This window comes from Mchenga conophoros, linkage group LG13 (assembly GCF_057382185.1).
Source record: "Mchenga conophoros isolate Kocher_MC1m ecotype Shallow Benthic linkage group LG13, M_conophoros_male_GT1.1, whole genome shotgun sequence".
Classification (NCBI taxonomy): Eukaryota; Metazoa; Chordata; class Actinopteri; order Cichliformes; family Cichlidae; genus Mchenga; species Mchenga conophoros.
This window is the reverse complement of record NC_140538.1, coordinates 1,735,785-1,751,898: the sequence shown is the minus strand read 5'-3', so window position 1 is coordinate 1,751,898 and position 16,114 is coordinate 1,735,785. Positions and strand designations below refer to the sequence as shown.

The 16,114-nt window shown below is 50.9% G+C and overlaps 1 protein-coding gene across 3 annotated transcripts in view; it reads left to right on the top strand.

Moving 5' to 3' along the window:
* Positions 1-16,114, top strand: part of cul9 (cullin 9) — a 28,687-nt gene that overhangs the window by 1,565 nt on the left and 11,008 nt on the right. The window contains exons 2-24 of one of the 3 annotated variants that reach the window (XM_085295960.1): positions 494-1,189; positions 3,046-3,200; positions 3,297-3,902; positions 8,242-8,383; positions 8,455-8,645; positions 8,984-9,170; positions 9,255-9,467; positions 9,544-9,736; positions 9,941-10,142; positions 10,219-10,409; positions 10,484-10,680; positions 10,764-10,912; positions 10,990-11,078; positions 11,289-11,394; positions 11,465-11,692; positions 13,084-13,174; positions 13,643-13,814; positions 13,896-14,001; positions 14,080-14,175; positions 14,246-14,421; positions 14,818-14,945; positions 15,257-15,442; positions 15,687-15,713. In XM_085295960.1, coding sequence (XP_085152086.1) covers positions 494-1,189; positions 3,046-3,200; positions 3,297-3,902; positions 8,242-8,383; positions 8,455-8,645; positions 8,984-9,170; positions 9,255-9,467; positions 9,544-9,736; positions 9,941-10,142; positions 10,219-10,409; positions 10,484-10,680; positions 10,764-10,912; positions 10,990-11,078; positions 11,289-11,394; positions 11,465-11,692; positions 13,084-13,174; positions 13,643-13,814; positions 13,896-14,001; positions 14,080-14,175; positions 14,246-14,421; positions 14,818-14,945; positions 15,257-15,442; positions 15,687-15,713 — 4,527 coding nt within the window. Of the gene's footprint in view, positions 1-493; positions 1,190-3,045; positions 3,201-3,296; positions 3,903-8,241; positions 8,384-8,454; positions 8,646-8,983; positions 9,171-9,254; positions 9,468-9,543; positions 9,737-9,940; positions 10,143-10,218; positions 10,410-10,483; positions 10,681-10,763; positions 10,913-10,989; positions 11,079-11,288; positions 11,395-11,464; positions 11,693-13,083; positions 13,175-13,642; positions 13,815-13,895; positions 14,002-14,079; positions 14,176-14,245; positions 14,422-14,817; positions 14,946-15,256; positions 15,443-15,683; positions 15,714-16,114 lie in introns of all 3 variants that reach the window. The other 2 variants (XM_085295959.1, XM_085295961.1) reach the window with 2 other exon arrangements.

The following is a 16,114-nucleotide window of genomic DNA, read 5'->3' as shown; positions in this document are numbered from 1 at the left end:
GTTAATTTTAGTTTCTTTTTATGAGAAGTCATAGAAGACCTGCTGGTTGTACACTGTTTTAACTCTGACACCAAACTCCAGTTACATTTTTGATCATTTTAGAATACAATAAAACTCGGTGTGGTCTTGCATGACTTTATTCCCGCCACAAAAGTACAGTTAAAATTTGAGGCATTTCTCTTTGGGCCTGCATATTTTACTCTTTCACTTTCATTTCAGAAGTCCTCCTCCTTCACACACATGTTCAGTCAGAGTAATTGTTTTAAAGAGAGGACCCGAAAGAATAACGATTATAAAATCTGCAGATTTCTGACTGGAGTTTGGTTTGGGGATCATTGGTTGCCACTTTCCTCAAGCCAAAGTCCAGTCCCTTTTTTGGTCATTTTAGAACGTCTTGACATCAGAATGCAGTAAAGTAAGTTTACTGAAACATGAATAAGCGACCTTCTTTTCTTTGAATAACCACTTCTCCTTTTCTGGCTCCTCCCATCAGTGACCATGGTTGGCGAACGCCGCAATGGGAACCTGCTGGTCCAGCTCGGCCCGAAACTGCAGGCGTATCCCGAGGAGCTGATTCGCCAGCGACGCACCCACGACGGGCAGACGGAATACCTGATTCGCTGGTGCCTCGTCGCCATCGACGATGGCTCCACCTCTGGAGGCGGTGCCAGCGAAGCGGGCGGGGCGGTCGGCGTCAGCTCCGGAGTGGGCGGGTCCGTGAGCGCCGTGTCTGGAGAAACCAAACCGGAAAACATCCTGATGTGGATGTCGACAGAGGACGTGTACGCCAACTGTCCCACACTGCTGGGCAAGAGGAAGATGGACTCCCAGCGTCCCCTGCAGCAGGAGAAGCAGCGTGGCGGCGAGGCTTCCGACTCGGGCATTTCAAGCGGCACAGAGTTCCCGTCCGACGTCACTTTTGACGAGGTGGAGCTGTCGGACATGAAGGAAGACGTGAAGAACCTGGTGTGCCGAGCCCGGAAGCAGATGGCCAAGAAGAGCGACTTCTCCATCAACATCATGCACACCATCCACGTGTTGAGCGCCTACGCCAGCATTGGCTCGCTTGTCGGTGTCTTTAAGGAGACGGGCGCGCTCAACCTGCTGATGGAGCTGCTGTGCAACAAGGAGACTCAGACGAGGCGAAGCGCCGGGAAGATGCTGCGCGCGCTTGCCTCGCATGACGCAGGTAAGCAGTCTTTAAACAGCGCTGTGATCGGACACAGGGTTTAGTTCCCCCCCGGTGGGCTGTGAGGATACTGCAGGCTTGTTTCAGAGTCCTCAGGTGGATTAGGCGCTGGTATTCTTTTACAGTCTCAGCGGTAGTTGGACAGAATTAACAGCTGGAGCTGCTGTGGGAGATAAAATCATCAGAATATTAAAAAAGGACCGACTGGGTCTTCTGTCTGTGTGACGGTCAGTTGTGTTTTAAGGTTTGGGGCGGCGCTCTGGAGTTTAAGTGATGAATGAAATGGGAAGTGAAGCGTGAGGAGCGATCAGAGTAATGACGTCTGTGCGCTCTGCGTCACAGCTGTTTGTGCTGAGTACGATCAGCTGATAGGCCAAGGCTACGCCGCCTCCTCCTCCCAACTTGCTCTAAAATGTGGCGTAAAATGTAAAACTTTGACCAGCTGACCAATCGGAGCAGAGGGATGTTTTTCAGTGGGTTTGGTGTCAGATACACGACAAGAGCTCGGCGAGGTCGGCGGCGTGCTCCAGTGCTGCATCAGTGTTTAGGTGTTGCTGATTGGTCAGCGTGTGAGAACGTTCAGCAGGAAACCGCGACAAAGATCGAGCTGCCGAGATCGTGAATCGGGAGAAGAAGCGTTTTCCAGCGGGGAGAATGTCCAATCAGAGGCGGTCATGATGTTGGGACTAAAGTTTTTAGTTTGTGAACCCTCAGACAGCCTGACATCACGTCACCGTGGCAACAGAAATGTTCAGCTGACTCGAGAAAAAACTGGGTAGGAAGTTCAGAGTACTGTGTCACCGCGGCCGGCCGTTTGAGGCGTGCAGGCCGAGGTTAGCAGAATGATCAAAGACAGAAGCGTGAAGCTGACGTTAAGACGCCGAGATTGTGGTCGCCTTAAGATTTAGATCTGGACTTTGGAGAAGCCGCCTGAGCGTCGAGGGGTGATGACTCAAACCTTTAAACAGGCCTCAGGCAGGGATAGCAGCCATGTTTACACGCCACAAAGGCGTGGAGCAGTTTGATTCCTGCTTGGAGAAGCAACACTGCTCCTCACGTCTCTCCACGTCAGAGCTGGAGTCAGAGCAGAAGAAGAAAGTTTTCATGTTCTGAGAATCTCTGAACTCCCGTACTGATGGAGGAGGGAGTCCTGGCGTACCCTGCTCCCTCTGAAACAGTCGATGACATCAACGCCTGTCACATGATCAGTACTCTGATAGAACGGTGCTGATGATTAATAATCAATAAGCTGTGATCGTGCTCTCTCAGTAATCTTCTAATCACTGATGGTAATCGCAGCAGCGTGAAGCCGAGCAGTCACTGGAGCTTTTGACAAACTATTTTATCTCTGTCTACATCCGCCACGTTGAAGTGTGCGTCCTGTCACTTGTTACGGTCAGGGTCCAGAAACGCACTCGTCGGTGCAGGCAGCCAATCAGCAGCAGCTCCACACTCGGGCTAAAATGAGCGTTTTTATGAATGGACTCTGGTCCACATCTGTCTAAAGCTTTGATTCTTTCAGGCTTATTCTGTGTTCAGCTGCTCGACGTCTCTTAAAGCTCCGCCTCATTCGTTCGTCTTCACCTCAGAGCTGAGAGCTTTGAGCGCTAACGCGGGTCGAGCCTGATGCCGCGTTTACTCTGACACGGTCTGAAAAAATCAGTTAATAAGTTGATCAGATGTTTTAAGCCCCTGTTAAACACTGCCTCCACCCTCCTGGCTCCTCCCCCTGCTGACAGTGTAAGTGGTTTAAAGTATAAATGTGTGCGTATGGGCCAATGCCTCCTGGAACGACTATTGATCTGTTATTGAGTAGTGTCAGGCGCTGAGGGCGTGTCCCGCCGTGTCGCCCGCAGGCAGCCGGGCGTACGTGCTGCTGTCTCTGAGCCAGCAGGACGGCATCGAGCAACACATGGACTTCGATAACCGCTACACGCTGCTGGAGCTGTTCGCCGAGACCACGTCGTCCGAGGAGCACGGCATCTCCTTCGAGGGCATTCACCTGCCGCAGGTAAGACTAATTTCTTTATGTTGTCAGAGGTGCGCCTCTGTGGCTCCGCCCAGCAGGGGGCGTCGCTGCAGTAAACCTGCTTGACTGTGTGTTCAGATTCCCGGGAAGCTGCTCTTCTCCCTGGTGAAGCGTTACCTGTGCGTCACGTCTCTGATGGACAAGCTCAACACGGCGGGGGCGGAGTCAGGCTCTGAAAAGCTGGACACTTGCCCTTCTCCTGCCTCTTCCTCCAGCAGCTCCGCCCACCAGACGGAGCAGCTCCGTGTCCAGCGGGAGTTTGACTTCACCATGGCCATGGCCAACCTGATCTCGGAGCTGGTCCGAGTGATGGGCTGGGACCGTAACCGCCAACCGCTTGATGGCTCTGCCCACCTCACAGGAGTTGTGGTTAGCGGGGAGGATCAAGGGGAGGAGGCTTCCCGCCCTGTCCTCAGGTCCATTTTTCAGCCTCGATTCTGCGCCTCCCCTGTCACTCTAACCACCAGCTCCGGTGGCGCAGCCCCCGCCGCCACACCACCAAAGAAGAAAGCAAATGGTTTCAAAACGCGCTCGGACTTCACCTGCCGCTCCGCCTACGTGGAGTACGTCCAGGACAACCTGAAGAGCGGCATGATGGTCCGCATGCTGGAGGACTACGAGGAGGTGAGCGCCGGCGACGAAGGAGAGTTTCGCTACAGCAACGACGGCTCGCCACCTGTACAGGTGAGGAAACCCGTATAGGTCGGCTGAAGTAGGGGGTGGGGCTTCATCCAGGTGTAGAGGAAGATTTGGCTGTCAGTGTACAGGGTGGGCCATTTCTATGGATACAGCGTAATAACACGGGAATGGTTGGCGATATCAAAGTCCTGTTTGTGGCACATTAGTATATGTGAGGGGGCAAACTCCTCAAGATGGGCGGTGACTAGGGCTGCACGATTTTGCATAAAATGAGAATCACGATTTTTTTGGCTTAGAATTGAGATCACGATTCTCTCACGATTTTCTTTTCCAGTATAAATATTTATCGCACTTATTAACTGCACATCAACTTCGTAACAGTTGAGACTGAACATGAAAACAATAAATAAACATAAAAACAACAAATGTCTCACGTTTTGTTGTTGCCGCAAAATGTTGTACTGCTTGAAATTCCGTCTCCACCGTTGCTCGACGCTGCGTGTACAGAGCAGGTAGTGCAACGATAGACAAATAGTTGCGGGACGGCACTGTGTAGCGTTTGTCTAGGGTAGGGCTGGGTATCGTCACTGATTTCTAGAATCGATTCAATGCCGATTCACAAGGTCCCGAATCGATTTGTTCCACGATTCGATTTAATTCGATTTGAATCTTGGAAATTTTGACAGCCAGAAATAATATAATTCAGATCAGTACATTTACATATTTTTGTATCTATAAAAAGGAAGCTGACACACGCAAGACTTTATCACAGGTGTGAGCATCACAGCAGATGCCTTTGTGTCAAAGTAGCTGAAGATAAAACACAGAAAAACATGAAGGTGATTTTCCTGGCCTGGGATTTTATAAAAATATTCTGCAGTACATCAAAAACAAAAGAAAACCATTAATCAACACATGAACATCACCTCTGACGTTACAGCGGTTTTATTAGAGACACGGCTAAGCATTTTGCATTTTGCATAATTTTAAAAGTTTAAATTTGTTCAGTATTGAACGGCAGAAATTAGGTTTTCTTTTTGGAAGTATATAAAACGGAAAAAAAAAACGTCGGCCGACAGCGCTGTATACAACGTAGTCTTGTGCATAACAAGCAAGCGAATAATGAAGAAAACAGATTTTTAGACGGGAAACTGTTCTTGAAGTTGAAGTACAGAGAGAGAGAGAGCTGTGCATCGTGGTTGAAGCAAAACAGCAAAAGTCAGAGTGAATACATGACGATGTTTATGTGAAGCGTAGTTTGGATCTTCTTTTGCTGCTGGTTCGGTCAATATTGTTTGGAGAGAGATAAAACTAACAGCTTTAGAATCAGCGCATAAAGGGCGTGAACACAAAGCGCCGACCCACCGACAGATGGCCTGTATTTATATAGCGCTTTTCTAGTCCCTAAGGACCCCAAAGCGCTTTACATATCCAGTCATCCACCCATTCACACACTGGTGATGGCAGCTACATTGTAGCCACAGCCACCCTGGGGCGCACTGACAGAGGTGAGGCTGCCGGACACTGGCGCCACCAGGCCCAGATCAGAATCAGCGAGCTGTCGGCTTCCAGCCCCGACTGTGAGAAAGGCGACATCTAACTGATTCTGATCCACGGGTTTTGTCTTTGTGCAGAATCCGTGTTCCTGCTCTCATTTACTGTCTTAGCTGTTTGGTGGTTGTTGAAATTTTGTGAGATTTCACCAGAAATTCTGGCATTTTGGGCAAAATAAATTTATATTAAAAAATCGATTCAGGATTTTAATGAATCAATTTTAAGTTATCCAAGCCAGAATCGATTTTAATCGATAAATCGATTATAAAAACCCACCCCTAGTCTAGGGTGTTGATCATTTTCCTAAATCCCTCGTTTTGCACAGTGTTGATGGGAGCCATATCTTTGTTCAGGTGATAAGTGATAGCCTCCGTAATTTCTTTGAGTTCGCTGTATAAGGTTCCCGTTATTGATGTTTGGGTGGTTGACCGGGACGGATTTTCTCCTGTCACTTTCTCGTCATCCCTGACGTGCGCTCCGTTGTTTTTTTCCTGCTAATTTTAGCATCACACAGCACAGCTTCTGTATCACGTGGTATAAGGCTCCGCCCTTGTCATTTGTTGAGCAGGAAGAGTGAGCGCTTGTTTTCATGCAGAGTACGTCCCAGATCAAAATGCGGTACAATCGTCGTCGTCTTTTTTTTTTTTTTTTTTTTTTTTTTTTTTTTAATCGTTGTCATTTGAAAATGAGATCGCACATAAGTATGAATCGAGATCGCGATTTTCTAACGATTAATCATGCAGCCCTAGTGGTGACCATGGTGGCCATTTAGAAGTCGGCCATCTTGGATAACTTTTGTTTTTCCAATAGGAAGAGGGTCATGTGACACATCAAACTTATTGGTAATGTCACAAGAAAAACAATGGTGTGCTTGGTTTGAGTCCGACCCCTCTGTCTCGATCCCTTGCTCTGCTGTTTTTAACCAGTTTGAGCCTGTGACTCTTTCTTATTTAGAGGATGTGGTCGGCCACCTGAGGCCCACTGGTTCCCCAAATGATCCTGTCCCACCACAATTTTTTAAGGAGATTTTCCTAGCATAGGCCAGGCTGTTCTTACTGTTATGAACAGCAGTTTAATATCTGGTGTAGTCCCTGCTAATTTAAAGCATGCAGCAGTAGACGTAGAGCTTTTTATTGTCATTGTGCAATTTCTTGCACAGCGAAATTGGGTAGCTGAACCACAAAGGTGCTAAAGTAAGAAGAAGAGAAACCAATATACAACGAAGGCGGAAAATAAATAAATAAATAAATAGTACAACCCTTGCTTAAGAAACCTGTCCTGGACCACACTGTGTTGGCTAACTACAGGCCTCTCTCTAAGTTGTCCTTTATGTCTAAAAATTGTACATTGCCAATTGATGGATTTTTTTTTTAAAGGAGAATGGTGTCCTAGAGGTCTTCCAATCAGGTTTTAAAAACGTTCATAGCACGGAGTCAGCACTCTTAAAGGATTTTAATGATATCCTCCTTTCCTGTGACTCTGGTAATCATGTTGTTCTTGTCTTTCTTGACCTAACAGCTGCCTTTGACACTGTAGACCACTGTAGCATTTTACTGTCTCGCTTGCACCATCTTGCAGGCATTCGTGGTACTGCCTTGAAATGGTTTAGGTCTTATCTTTCTGACAGAACTTTTAGTGTTAACCTTTCAGGGTATGAGTCCTCCTCTGCCGCCTTTCAGTCTGGGGTCCCGCAGGGCTCAATTTTAGGACCTCTGCTTTTTTTCATTATATTTACAGCCCCTGGGAACCATCCTCAGAAGGCATGGAATATCCTTCCACTGCTATTAAGCCACTTCTAGCATCTCTAGAAGACATTAAATCTTGGATGTCCCTAAACTTTCTAAGATGTAATTCAAGCAAAACTGAGGTGATTCTGTTTGGTCTCAGTGGACCTTGTGAACCCTCGTCTATTGATTTGAGACCCCTGGCAGAGTATTTTAAACCTGTTGTTACTAACCTGGGTTTTAAGATGGACAGTGATTTTAAATTAGACAGTCAAATTAGGGCTACTGTCAAGTCCAGTTTTTATTATTTAAGGCGTTTGGCAAAGATAAGACCTGTTTTATCCAGGCCGCATTTTGAAACAGTAATCCATGCTTTTATTCCATCTCGTTTGGATTACTGTAATGTGCTGTATTGTGGAGTTAGTCAGCGTCTTCTCTCTCGTCTGCAGCTGGTCCAAAATGCTGCTGCATGACTTTTAACCAGAACTCGTACAAGAGAGCACATAACTCCCATCATCGCCTCACTCCATTGGCTGCCTGTATATCTTAGAGTTCATTTTAAAATTCTCATGTTTGTTTTTAAATGCTTAAACGGTCTTGCCCCAACTTACCTCTCTGAGCTTCTGCATCCTTACTCACCCCCAGGTCTCTCAGGTCAGCTGACAAGCTGCTCCTGGAGGTACCCAGGTCCAAGAGGAAGCTCAGAGGGGGCGGGGCCTTCTCTGCCCCAGCACATTAGAGAGGCCCCCTCACTGTCCACTTTTAAAACGCATCTTAAAACCCATTTTTACTCCTTGGCTTATGACACAGTCTGACCCTGATTTTATTGTTTTAAATGTCATTTTAATTTTTTTAATTTTTATTATTTTTCTTATTCTTTAACATGTTCAATGTATCATGTTTGGCATGTCAAGTGTTCAGCTGATCTGAAAGTGCTATATAAATAAATTGCTTGCTTGCTTAATGCTGTGAATACTTTCAGAATAAAAGCACTCTGAGTACACGGAGCTGCATCCACATTTCGTTCTCTTATTTTTGAGTTAGAAACTCCACTCGGATCAGCGTGAACCTGAGCCTGCTTCTGACCCGCTCTCTGCTGTGTTCAGGTGTACTGGAACTCCCTGTCCAGGACTTACTGGGTCCACTGGCACATGGTGGAGATCCTGGGGAGCGGCAGCAGCAGTCAGGCTGAGAAGGAGACACAGGAGAAGGCCTCCTCGCTGACAGAGACGCTCAAACTCTCAGCAGGTAAGAGCCGAGCACTGTCCGCTGCTCCTTTGCTTTCCTCCGCAGTCTGAGCACATCTCTTCTTCTCTCAGTGAGCCAGACCTTCTTCTCGAAGCCTCCCGGCGGTCTCTACTCTCTACCCTACCTGTCCGAGGGTCTGAACACGGAGCCGGTCACTCTGAGCAGAGCCGAGTGGTGGGAGATCCTCTTCTTCATCAAGAAACTGGAGCCGAAGCAGCAGCAGGAGGTCAACGGCGTCCTGCTGCAGAGCCTCGACGACCAGGTAGGAGACCCCTTCGTCTTTGAGGTTTAAAGTCAGAGCGCGGGGAGGCGGATCATTGCGGTGAGAGGATCTGACCGTCAGCTGCCTGTGACGTAAGAGTGCCGCTAAATCACCTGATGTCCTTTGATAAGAGTCGCTGTGCGAGAAGCTGAAACTTTCTCTGAAAATAAAAATCAGTCTGCAGAGTTTATCGCAGCGACGGTGAGCGAGGGCGCCTCCCAGTCACATGGTACAACCTGAGCCTGAGGGCGGGATGGCGGCCGCCTGGCTTGTCTGCGGTGAAATGTGATCCGGGTTTGTGGTTTGAAAAGCCTGATTGTCACCACGTCTGTCCTCAGGAGGCGGAGCTGGACGACTCGTCTCTCATCGGCCTGTCGGTGCCCGGAGACGTGGCCAAGAAGCTGCTGCACTACCTGAAGCAGAAGCTGCCGTCGTCGTGCCTCGGCGACCTGCTGTGCTCCCACGCCTTCACCAAACATTACCTGAAGAGAGGCGGAGCCAGCCTAGAGGACGAAGAGCTGCTGGGTAAGAAAACAAACAACACGCCTCTCGTAAGGCGCGTCCTCGACACACCCTTGTCTCACTGTGCTCGTTTGTGCGTCTCTGCAGCTGAAAGCTCGTCCGGGCTGGGTGGAGGTGGCGGAGGAGGGCAGGGCTTCTCGTCTGCCTCGACCTCCTCGTCCTCAGCGATGGGCTCCGTCTCCAAAAAGGCCAAGAAAGAGCTTCCTGTGGATTCTGGCTGCTGCAACTCGGAGACGGAGAGTGACCTACCCACAGAGGACGTCAGCAAATACCCCGACGACCTGGAGGACAAGATGAAAGGTGGGGGCGGGGCCTGTTCCAGACTTGGTTCAGGTATCGGAGCGAGCTGTTACTCACCTGTGTTCTTTTCCTGCAGTGTTTAACAACCCACGGGTGCAAGGCAAGAAGACTGTGCTGGAGAAGCTGGGGGAGGTGGTGGACGTCCTGAAGAAGGGCGGGTCGGGCTCAGACCACACCCAGCAGCTCGCCGCCGTCCTCTTCCTCACCCGGCTGGTGGAGGGGACGCAGGAGAAGAACGCCACGAGGAGTGACTCGGCCCAGACTGTACGGTGAGACACCGCCAAGCGGTTTCCTGTGTCGTCCCGATGTTAACCTTCACCCTCGGTATGTGGGCGGAGTCTCGTCACAAACGCGGTCAGATTACCTTATTTCTTTGTGGCGTTACCGTAAAAACTTGACCTGCTGCGCTGGCGGGCGCCGGTTGTGATAGTGTTTGGCAGGAAGTAGAAGGTGACGGCGTGTTACTCTCATAGGGACAAAGTGCTGAAGCTGCTGGTGGAGCTGCTCGGCTCCGCCTCCAAAGACGTGGTCGTCAGCACGCTCCGATTGACCCACCTCCTCATGCTCAAGTATGAGTGGAGGGTCTCCTTCGCCACCGAGGGTGGGGTCAAAGCCATCCTGTCCTGCATGCAGGAGTTCTCGGGCGTGGTGCATGTGCAGCAGCTGGCGCTGGCGGTGAGAAAACTTCTGGTCATTGCTCATCTGCCGCTTTGCTGTGAAATGATTCCTGACTGGCTCCTCCCCCTCTCAGACTCTGAAGGTCATCACGGGCGCCAGTAAACATGACCTGCGCAGCGTAGGCAGCAGCCCGCCGCTCTCAGAGTCAGGCACCCAGATGATGCTGGAGATCTTTGCCAGCATCGGCTCAGCCACGCCCGAGGGCTCCAGAGGCCTGCTGGACGCCATTCCGGCCGCCATCGACCTCATGCTGACCACAAAAGGGTGAGTGACTTTTGCCTCGGCGAGTACAGTTAACGCCATGTGCTCGCCGCTCTGACACTGCCTTCTTTGTGCAGCTGCGTGCCGTCTGTGAGGAACGGGCTACTCGTCATCATCATGCTCATCTCCAACCACAAGAGCCTCGCGGAGCAGCTGGTCGCCTGCGACGTCACCAGCGTCCTGAAGAAGTGTCTGAGTCTGTCCCGCGCCGAGACCATGCTCGCCATCATTGCGCTCAACCACATCTCCATGGTGCACAAGCTGGAAAGCAAAGGTACGCACGCTTTGATCACTCCCGCCAAAGTCCATTCAGATTTGTGCTAATTTTAACTCGTGCTCGTTAACCTGCGCGCTCAGAGAGCCGCGAGCAGCTCGACTTCAAGGACACGGAGCTGCAGATGCTGGTCGTCAGTCTGAAGGAGATGACAGCCACCAAGGAGGTGATCCAGACGCTGGAGCAGCTGCTGTGTGACGACGCCTCACAGCTGGAGGAGGAGCGCAGCCAGGTGATGTGACGCACGCATGAGCACACGTGCACGCGCCGCAGGTGTGTTTTCTAACCCCGGGTCTCGTCTCCATGCAGGTGACTCACAGTCGGGACACCTACCAGGACCTGGTCCGTCTGATTGAGCAGCACCGAGGCGATCGGGCCGTCCAGCTGTCCATCCTCAGGTATGCTGACCTCTGACCCTGCTCACCTTGATGATGAGTGATCAAAATGCTGCGTTCAGGTGCAACAGGTGCTGGTAAAGGGGTGTGCACTCCCACCGCCGCCACACGTTTATAGCTCAGTCACGTTGTGCAGCTTCTTCCTGAGTGGATGTAATATGTTTAATATTGATGAGGATGCTCTTGTCTGATTGGCTCTTTACGCTCCCGCAGGATCCTGAACAAGTTCCTGGACAACTACCAGGAGGACGTGCTGCCATGGCACGAGAGCATCGAGCCCTGCCTGTCCTCCATGACGGCCTTCATCAATGACAGAGAGGTCAGCTAGCTCCAAGCGCGCTCACAGGTAAAGCTGCCAACATCCGCTAACCTCCCGCTTCCTCCCGCAGGTGGTGCAGCTCTTCATCCGCTTCCTGTACCGGCTGGCGTCTCTGAACAAAGACTACGCCGTGGTCATGTGCCGCCTGGGGACCAAGGAGGCGCTGGTGAAGGCGCTGGACAAGCACAGCACCAACCTGCTGCTGGTCACCGAGCTCCGAGACCTCATCACAGACTGCGAGAAGTACGCCAGCCTCTACAAGAAGATGACCACCAGCGTCCTCGCAGGATGCATCCAGGTACACGGGGGTGGGGCTTCTGTCACCTGGAGACGACCCTCGCTCGGTTGAAAGCAAACGTAAAGATTCAAACGCAAACATTCGTCTTTGGCTCTCAGCGAAGGCGGTCGCACTTTTCTCCTCCTCCTCTCCCTTAGCTTCCCTGCTTAGCCTCTTGTGTCCTTGTCTAGTCTCGTGTTTTTTGTGTTACTTTTCCCTGGAACACTCTCACAGTCTGTTCTCTAAAACCTAAAAGAAGAATTATGGGTTGGATCAACTGTCTCTGAATGCAATTGACACCCCTTCTCAACGTGAAGTCTGGGCTCGGGTGAGCCTGACTGCTGAAGATATCTAACTATTCGGAACCATGGTAACAGGGTTCTGGCTGATCGGAGCTGGCTTGGTCCTGACTTATCGGAGAATTAAGGAAGCGGAACCGGCTGTTCAAACCCCCACAAGGCTGCCCGCTGGGATTGAAATGATGGGAGAGGCGTGAGTTTCTCAAAATGGGCTCATTGAGTCAGCACGGAGAAGATCTTGGAGCTTACGGCTGCCGTGAACACTCAGAATAAGATCTCTGAGCGCAGACTGGATGACATCTGGAGGGGCTCGCTCGAACAACACCTTTGAGCGATCGATCACATCTTGGGGAAGTGCACTGCGGTCGTGAGTTCTCAGAACCTGCTCTTTGAGCAAAAACAACGACAACATCACAGAACGTAAGTTTGGATACCATCATAGAAAGCTCGCGGCGCTCCAACGGGAGATAGAGAGACCAGTGTCGGACTGTAGAACTGCTTTGAAATTCATATGAGCTGTTCGCTGTTCTGAGCTGTGTTGAAGGACACTGTCTCAGCTGAACTCTGGACACACACACACACACACACACACACACACACACACACACACACACACACACACACACTGATAAGCACACACTCATCTCCCCTCCTTTTCCAAACGCCTTCGATGCTTGTCTCCTACCAGGGAAGATGGCGGTCGACTGGACCGGCGCAGACATGCTGCAGGACCGGATGCGCTGTCTACGCCGGCTCTCTCTTACCCTTTACCCGCCCCTGTTGCTTGTCTTGTGTTTCTGTGGTGTGTTGATAGTCATGTGCTTTTTGTGCTGAGGTGTTTTTTCTGTTATCAAACTGTTCTCCCACTAGGAGCTCAGTCTGAGTAGTTTTTTTTCTCCTCCTCTTACCTCATGTAGTGTATTTTCGTTGTTTTTTCCTATCAGCCTACCTTTCTGACATGTCTGCCCAATGTGATGTTTGTGTAAAGTTGGTCAGAAGGTTCCTTTGTGAGTGCGCATGCGCCATTAGCGTGCTGCCTGCTGTAACCCTAATTTCCTTCGGGATTAATAAAGTATTCTGATTCTAAAGTAACATCTTCCCGTTTCCTGTCAGATGGTGCTGGGGCAGATCGAGGAGCACCGCCGCAGCCACCAGCCAATCAACATTCCCTTCTTCGACGTGTTTCTCAGGAATCTGTGCCAAGGTTGGTTAAATCCTGACGTTTCACCGCAAAACAAAAGAATAGTGAACGTCCAATCCTGGTCGAGTGTTAGGCGTGGCAGCCACCCGCCGCCGTGCGAAACGGGCGTAGCTCGCTCATGACTGGCGTCTCAGTAACCAATGAGCATGCAGTGTGACAGTCAGAGCCGCCCCCTCAGTGTTCACTGTAGGTTGGAGAACAGATGTCCATCTTTTATATACAGTGTGTGTTATTGTTGGTGCAGATTTAAATCCAGCCCTGAGTGTCACAGGTGGAGGTGGCATCAGGTGGTGTGTTTCCTCAGAGGCTGCTGATAATCGGCGTCGCTCTGGTTTCACAGCTCGCTGAGCTCCGTGAGCAGAGCCGCTTCACGCTGCCCTCGGGTGGTGCTTTTCTACCTTAGATCTGCAGTGGGAGGGGCTGTTGGCGCACTGGGGGAGGTGTGCTTCTAACTGTCTGTGCTGCGTCCAGGGTCCAGCGTGGAGCTGAAGGAGGACAAATGCTGGGAGAAGGTGGAGGTGTCGTCCAATCACCATCGAGCGAACAAGCTGACCGACAAGAACCCGAAAACCTACTGGGAGTCCAACGGCTGCACCGGCTCGCACTTCATCAACATCTTCATGCACAGAGGCGTCATCATCAGGTAGGCGGCGCCCCAGCTCCTCGCTGTCTACTCCCGCCACTCGGGTAACGCTGACACCTGACAGTCTGTGTCTCTGCTCAGGCAACTCGCCATCCTGGTGGCCAGCGAGGACTCGAGCTACATGCCGGCCCGGATTCTGGTCCTGGGGGGAGACGAGCCCACCAACATCAACACGGAGCTCAACACGGTGAGTGCGAGTCTCCATACAATTCGTGCTGCGCTCGCTCCGAGCGTTCCCTCACCCGTCCCGTCTGCGTCTCCGCAGGTGAACGTGCCGCCGTCGGCCAGCCGCGTGGTTCTGCTGGAGAACATGACCCGGTTTTGGCCCATCGTCCAGATCAGGGTCAAGCGGTGCCAGCAGGTCAGACCAAGTTCACGTCAGCTTCCTTTAGCTTCCCGTCCTCTCGCTGACCCCTCCCTCTCTGTCACAGGGCGGTATCGACACCCGCGTCCACGGCTTCGAGGTTCTCGGTCCGAAGCCGACGTTCTGGCCCGTTTTCAAGGAGCAGCTGTGCTGCCGGACCTACCTGTTCTACAGCACCAAGGCCCACACCTGGTGTCAGGAGGTGATGGAGGACAAGACGCAGTTGTTGCAGCTCTTCAACAAGTATGAATACTGCATACAGAGTACTGCCGCTCTCTAGCATGTACAAGTACTGCAGGAAATACTGTTAAAATGACGTGACAGTACTGTAAAGTACGGCGTGTCAGAAAGCAAAGATGCAGGAAACGTTAGAGCACAAAGTTTTACATGCAAACCGTTCACGTGTACTCAGACTGTGGGCGTGTCCAATGACAGTCCAGCTCGCTGTGAGCGTGTCTGCGCAACCACGAGAAACTCGCCAAGCCGCTCTAACGGCGTTTCAGTCGTGACGGTGAACGGCTGCAGTACAAATACTCACTGAAAATATTGTTAGAGTACTAGTAAATACTCTATTACTGCATCTAGTCAAGTACAAGTATCTGGAAAAGTGTGTGTGTGTGTGTGTGTGTGTGTGTGTAGACTGAACAGCGCTCTAAGACATGAGCAGATGTTCGCCGATCGTTTCCTGTCGGACGCAGAGGCGGCCGAAGCCCTGGGTCGAACCTGCTGGGAGGCTCTGATCACCCCCATCGTTCACAGCATCACAGGTACACACACACATACACACACACACACACACACACACACACACACACACACACACAGGTGTCTTCGTGAATATATCTGTTGTGGTTTTTGTGTGTAGTTGTTCACGTTGTCTTGCTGTATTATGTATTTTGAGGTTCGTTTTCTGTGTTTGTTGATTTGATCGAAGCGTTTGGATTCGTGTCTGTAGAAACATGGTTTCCTGTCTCGTTACAGCCGCAGGTCGTCCTCGTTGATTAGATTATTAATTCTTGAATTCTGATGTTTTATTTTATGACCTCGTTAAAGCGGCCCGATGTCTGTGTGTTCCCAGAATCCTCTGCGTGCAGCCCTCTGTCCTGGTTGCTCAGTGAATATCTGGATAACTCGGAGGCGCCTCGCCGCTGTAAGAGTCGGGCCACCATCTTTAACTCCCGAGTGAGGCGGCTCACGCATCTGCTGGTCCACGTGGACACGAGCCGAGTGGACGGCGAGGAGCTCAAACCGCCCGTCAAATCCAGTGAGTCGGAGCATGTTCGTGGCTTTTATTGTGATAGCTTCCTCGTGTTTTTCCTGTCGGGTTTGTCTGATCCTGGGATTAAAGTGCATTAGTTTGTCTTTAGGTGTCAGTGGTGGTCGGGGTCAGAGGATCTTTGATGATACAAACAGGAAGTTCTGTCTTAGGAGCAATGTGTGTTTAAAAGCTGACCTTTGACCCTTTGTGGATGTTAATAACTTAAAGGAGTTTATTTTGTCTCCAGAAGGTCTCAACAGAAGCAAAGAGCTGAAGAGTAAGTAAGAGCAAAGTTCAGAGGCCACGTCTGTTCCAGGGTCCAGCTGCGCTCCTCCTCCCTCCTCCTCTCTGAGCCAATCAGGTCGAGCGTTCTTATCTGACCTCGGCCGCAGTCTCAGATCTGCCATCCTGTCTGAGTCTGGCGTCGTCACGGTGACTGTGAGGACAGTTTAAGTGACCTCACAGTGAGGGCGATGATGGCTGCTTGATGTCAGCCGTGCTTCACACTCACCTGTGACTCCAAAAAAACAGCTGGGCTTGAAGGTCCAAGGGGTCAAAGTGCACGTCAGGGTCGGCACGAGTCGGACCGATCTCACTTTTCTTCCCGCCGTTGAAACAAAAGCAAAACACAAGCTCGTCCGCCATCTCCGGGTTGGACCGTAACGCCGTCGTATTTCA